This window comes from Drosophila kikkawai, chromosome X (assembly GCF_030179895.1).
Source record: "Drosophila kikkawai strain 14028-0561.14 chromosome X, DkikHiC1v2, whole genome shotgun sequence".
NCBI classification, from domain to species: Eukaryota; Metazoa; Arthropoda; class Insecta; order Diptera; family Drosophilidae; genus Drosophila; species Drosophila kikkawai.
The window spans coordinates 22219311-22225749 of NC_091733.1; the positions used below are offsets into that span (position 1 = coordinate 22219311).

Genomic DNA, 6439 nt, shown 5'->3' on the forward strand with positions numbered 1-6439 from the left:
AGGAAATTTAGATGGATTTATTAGGGTATATTTTCATAGGAAAACAGTATATATTTAAATATTTAATTAATCCCAGAAATATGGTATATAAACATTCTCCCTGCTTGGCCCAACAACCCCACACTTTCATCAATGGGTAGCACGGAAACGAAAAGAAAGCGACGAAGAAAGCCTTACATCATAAAAAAGGGGGAAGCCCAGGAACGGAACAAGTGTCCACAGGGACTGTGGGTGGCTGAAGGGTGAGGTGGCGAACTGTGGTGACGCCTCCACAATGCGGTTATGCCTCCAGACCGGAGGAGCCGGTGTGTGTGGTGTCTGTGTGTGTGTGGTGTGGGCTCCATGGAAAGTTGTAAGAAAATGCAATGAAACGAAATGAATGTCGCCGAATGAACGAATGAATGCATGCATAACTAACACGACGAATGAACGGAACACACACACATATGCATATCCCTTGGATATATCCTTTGCCACCGAAAATAAAGCGGGACTCGTGCTGAATAGAGGCGAACGAGTGGAGAACTCTGGCTGAACCGAATGAAGTGTTTGACAACACTTTAACTTGATTAAAAATTTAATAGCCAGCAGGGCAAACATTGTGTGGTGTGCGTGTGGGTGGATGTGTCCTGGAAAGAAAACTCTCCAACTCCTCTCGTCTCAATTGGATTGCACAAGTTGCCACAACATTTGTCTGCTCTTGTCTGCGGGTTAAGCCGAACGAATGCGAATCCGAATGCGAATGCATTTCATTAAGATTTTCCCTGCCAAAAACTACACAGTACTTTAAATGGCGCCAACCAAGTCCGTCTAATTGAATAAAGAGAGATAGAGGGAGAGGTGAGAGAGAGAGAGCATCTTAATTAAAGTACTTGTAAGTGTATTACTTCATAAGGAAAGGCAAATATCTCATTCGGTTAACTGATTGCCAAAGTTGACAACCAAAACTGTTGACAATATGGTTTCATGAAAGCCACCTTTCACTTTGTTTTCTTATATTTGTATATATACAACTTCAAAGGAGGGGCTTTAATCTACAAAGAAATTAAATGATTTCAAGAACTAGTTCTCTGATGAAGCATCTCTAGCCTTCTCCCCGTAGTTGCCATTAATTGTGCAAACAACATTCTAGAACAATTTTGAGGCAGCCAAGCGCTGTAAATGAAAGGCCCCGAAAAGCCGATAAACCGCCTGACCCCGCCACGAGAATTGTGAATTGCGAGAGCCGACGTAGCCGGAGATGCCGAGAATCCCAGAATTGAGAATTCTCAGAGACAAGAGACCTGCGAGTGTGGCGTCTTCAATTAAATAGTAATACACATTAATCAACGGAAACCGAAAACAAAAACGCAAACAAACACAAACTTCAAGATGAGCTCGACTATTGAGATACCCTTTTAAGTTTTTGGAAGTTTAAAATTAGTTTATTAGCTAATTGTTATTATTATAAATATTTCCTAAATAATATTTTCACAAATTTAAGCATTTTTTCTCTCTAATTCAATCAGTTCCAACATTTTTCACTCATTAAAATATAATTTTTACTAATCTCAAACCCATATCGACCTCCCTTACCTCCCTTAGTACTGGGTATTTTTTGGTATGAAAACCAATTGATGAATCTCTCGCTCGACAATCTTTGCGCTCTGAGGCGGAGTAGACATCGACGATCGGAGTCCGGGTCCAAGTCAGTGCAGTTTAGAACACGAAAGCGGTCGCAATGTCCACGGAGCGCCACGGAATACGCCGGAACACACCGAAGCCTCTGATGGCTATCGCCATTATTGCCCTGCTCTCGACGCTCGCCCAGGTGAGCGGCTACTCGGGCGTGATACCGGCGGATGCAGGTGAGTTCCGCACCCCCCAAAGCCGGATCTAGTATATAGTATTCCCACATCCTGCAGATAATCCCGGCAAGTGCATCTATCGCGGCGATGTCCTGGAACTGGGCATCAACAATGGCATATCGCCGTGCCAGCGGCTGACATGCAACAAGGATGGCTCCATACTTATCGAAGGGTGAGTTTGTTACTACGACTTGGCCCTGATACCTTAACCTACATACACTGGGGGAAAAAAGTGGGAGAATTCTATAGAATATAGAAATTTGGTGAGAGAGTGGGAGGGAGTGTTTGGAATCACGTTCTTTGTTTCCTTTCATTTTATCTTTTAATATTATTTTTTAAGTCTTTAATATATGTATGTATTATTGATCTGATAATGGCCAGTTTTTTCGCTCAGTGCCTGTCGCTGATAAGACACACTCTCGTGACGCCGAAGATGACGCGATGTCAACAACTTGCGACTGCGACTTTGCGCCAAGTTTTAGTTTCAGTTTCAGTTTCAGTTTCAGGCGGGTTCAGCTCCTAGCTCCCAGCTTCAGCTTCCAGCTCCCAGCTCCCGGCTTCAGCTTCAGCTCCCAGCCTCTAGTTTCAGTCTCGAGTTCGCCGAGATGAGACTGTAATTTGTAGGTCAAGCCAAAGAGCCGAGAGAGAGAGCTAAATGAATGTTCCAGGGGGGCAAAGGAGGTTGGGGCTCTGCGGTTTTTCGCGTTGAGGAGACGAAAATAAATTGAGGGAAACTAAAAGTTTTGCCCCAGATCCCAAATGGGATTTGCTCTTCGGGTTTTAAGTGTTTCTTTATATATATGTATATTTTTTTTTGGTAACATATTTTCTGTACGCTTTGACAAAGTTCCTTGAGCGACAGCAACTCATCCCTTTTGATCTGAACCTTTTTCAAAATCTTTTAAGTACAAGGACACAAGCTGCATTCCAATGACGATTTCCTAGAATTTTCACACAAACCTTAAGTTGATTTTCCGCGAAAATCTTAGCCTAAACTGTTGCTAAGCTGTTTGACTTAAAAGTTCATTAGAATTCAAGGAAACTTATATATTTACCACAAAGCTAGTTTGTTTTTGTTAATTCTAAGGAACTTGATAAGGTTGTGGTGTGTAATTTTTATAGTATTTTCTTATTAATACTACTACATTTTTTTATTATTTAATCTTAATAAATTTTTTATTTTATTAAGTAGTTCTTATGAAAATTTTCAAAAACAACAATATTTTATTGCTTCGGTTTTACAACAGTTTTGGTCTTAAATACATTTGTAGCTTAAAAGAAAATGTACTTTTTTAGTTAATTATATATTAAGCTACAGTAAATATGCTTTTAACATATAAGAAACCATTTAAATATTTTATATATTTAATGTACATAAGAATTTGAATTTTTCCCCTAAACGAAAGACTAAGAACAGATTGCAAGATTTAGAAACAGATTTGGTTTTATAGTTTTTAAATTTATAATTGCCTTTTTTACAAAATATTTGTTCAGTTAAAATGTAAAATATATATAATTACGATTCCTTTAAATTTTTATGTATATGTAATATATAGAATTTTACCCTCAATTTTTTCACAAAGACGTAAAACTGAGAGGAGCACTTTTGAGGTTTACAACCCGCTTTGATTTCAGAGTTTTTAAGTTTCCATTTAAAGTTGTATTCAATTTTGCTTAAATAAAAATATAACAAATGTATTATTATATTTATTATTATAATTTAATTAATTTCTTTAATTTCTCATTGAAACCAAAGAATGAAAGCAGCATTTACAAGGTTTTCAAGCCGCTCTGGTTTTAGTTTATTAACATTTTCATTAATTTTTTTTTTAAATATGTATATATTTTCTAAAATATTTATCATTTCCATCTCCTTAGCTGTGGCAAGCTGCGCATCGAGAACTGCAATCGCGGCGAGCGAATAAAGCCCGGCGAACCCTTCCCGGAGTGCTGCAAGCTGCGGTACAAATGCAAGGAGCTCGGGGCGGCGCCCTACTACATCGAAAGGAATACGGCGGAGAAGGTCTAGGAAAAGGTCCAGGACAAAGCCAGAGGATGCCTTCAACCCGCTAATATACATATGTTTGCCACAAATTGCTAATTTATTTGTCAACTTGTATATCTCAATATAAGCAGAATGTTTTGTGTTTTTTTTTTTTATTTGTACCAAACGAGAATGTGTGTTATTATTTCTTTTATTATTATTTTTTTGTACTCCTCTTCTTCTGCCGGCTGCCTTTTCCTGGTTAGTGAAACTGTTTGCCGGGCCGGGCCAAAAAGAAATTGTTTAATTACTGGGCCAACCCGCTCATAAACAGCAATTAAGGCGAAACCCGCCCACATTGTCGAGTGGCCCGCGTCAAGTGGCGGCAGCACGTACACTGAGAACAACCATGGATACAAACAAATGTTTATAATATTTACAAATATTTGTAAATATATTTTGGAAGCTTTTAAAACTTATTTTCAGCTATAAGATTGCTTGATAATTTTTAAGATATTAATTATCCCAAAAAATAAATAGAAATTTGTTCTTTTTTAGAGTTAAGTATTTTTGCTAAGTGCCTTAGCAGTTGCTGCCACGGAGAAGCAGTAAAACCCTGTTGCAGTTGCCTTGCTGCAACAGCAGTTGTGAAAATACATCGCCACCTTTTGTCGCGAAACGTTAATTAGTGCGAAATAATGAACGTGCAAATGGCACGGCGTTGGGTGTGTGAGAGTGTGTGTGTGTATAAGGAGGGTGTGTGCCTCAGTGGGGGGGCCTGTTCCTGCTTGCTTGGCAACTATATAAACTCCCGTCGCCTAGCAATCAAGGTGAGCAAATTACTCAATTAGTTCGAAAGCTTCTAACGACCTTCTTGGTGTAAAAGACAATTGATTAGAGAAGGACAGAGAAAAAGAGAGAGAGAGAGGTAGAAGAAAAGATAGGAGATAGAGTGGAATGCAGCTGGAAAATGAATTTTCCTAATGATTTTCACTGGTCACTTTTCCATTAATGGGTGTCTTTGAATTTGGTTTAGTAGAAATTACAAGGGTTTTTTTTAAATCTCTTAAAAATGTGCCTAACAATGAATTTAAATTAAGATTTTTATATTATAGAAAAATATTTAAATTTATAATTCATATGTATATGTATATATATCTATAATTTATATTTTATATACACTTTTAATTATTTATTTGTTTTATTCATATTTTATAAACTAATAAAAACTAACATATTAACGTTTTTCGAATTGAAATTAATGAATTTATGAACAGTTTTATTCGGTTTCGTGTTGCTAGGGTATACAAGCTTCGTCTTTCCAAAGATAGCTTTCTTTCTTGTTTTTTTTTTTTTGTCTAGAACCTATCACCTAGTTTTCTTTTAAAACCAGTTATCATTAAAGTCGGTGCTCCCCATCGAGATTTAATTTTGGCAACACAGATGGCAGGTACTATGTGAAGCTAAAGCACACATTGTCAAAATACTTTTGGCAGCACTTTCCATCCAGCGTCCATCGAATGCAGCCGTCCAAGGAGAAGGAACTAAAGGCAGTTGCAACTTGTAAGGCATGTCGAAAATGATGATGACGACGACGATGATGATGGCCCTCTCGAAGTTGCCGCCATTATTATTTTCCAACTGCTTGTGCGAGAAAATTCTGCTGGTGTTGCTGCTGTTACTGCTGCCTCTCAATTTATTTCTGGCTCGTACTAGTTGACTCTTTTAATAACCAATTTGGCACAAAGTCGGTGGCAACTTGAGCGATATTAGCGTTGCCTCCGCTCCCAAAGCTGAGCAAACTTTTACCTGGCAGTCCCACAAATGCTGCTGCTGCTACATACTACTCGGCAGTAGGTCCTGGAGGTAAAGGACCTGGCTCTAAGTTAATGGAAAACGCACACGCACACACCCAAGAAAAGCTGAAGTGGCAGCAGCGCGCTGCGGCTTAGGTCCCCTGTATTATGAAAAGCTCATCTAATTTCAATCAATTGTGTCAGTCGGCGGGGGGACTAAACTTTCGAGGTGTACGGAGCTGCGGACAAGGAAATGAAATCAAAACGAATCAAAATGAAATTTAAACGGGGGGAGTATATCTTTAAAGGGGAAGAATTGCTACTGAATACCCGGAAAGGGGCTGTTAAAAAGCGTTGCCTACTTTGGGGCAAACTATCTTAAAGGGGAGTTAAGAAAGAAATAAACAGAAAAAAATTAGTATAAATTTATAAATAGTAGTATAAAATTAATAACTAATTTATTTTCTCAATATCCCTTAAAATATATATATAATAATATGCTCTATGGCACAGTACCCAAGAAATTGTTGCTAGCTAAATGTTGCTAGGCAAATGTATCTATCAAAATGTTGCATCTTATCGACTGACAAAAGCCGGGGACATGCCAGAGCCATACCAAAGCCAGGGGACTTGTAGCTACCTCTTTCCATTCCCTGGATCTCCTGCACTTGTCATAAAGCCGACAAAGTCAGCGGCTCGGAACCAGCGAACCACTTAATCATATCAGCACAATAAGTCAACGGTGGCGACGGTCCCGGGGGCAATAAAATTAAATCCTTGCCGCGCCCCACAGGGCTCAAAGAGCACCTACT

At 38.7% G+C, this 6439-nt stretch overlaps 1 protein-coding gene across 1 annotated transcript; it reads left to right on the top strand.

Moving 5' to 3' along the window:
* The first annotated feature begins 1675 nt into the window (after nucleotides 1-1675).
* Nucleotides 1676-3994, top strand: LOC108084454 (uncharacterized). Its single transcript, XM_017180664.3, has 3 exons — nucleotides 1676-1847; nucleotides 1905-2019; nucleotides 3726-3994. The coding sequence occupies exons 1-3, from the start codon at nucleotides 1721-1723 to the stop codon at nucleotides 3874-3876; spliced, it is 393 nt and encodes a 130-aa protein (XP_017036153.1). The 5' UTR covers nucleotides 1676-1720; the 3' UTR covers nucleotides 3877-3994.
* The last annotated feature ends 2445 nt before the right edge of the window (nucleotides 3995-6439 follow it).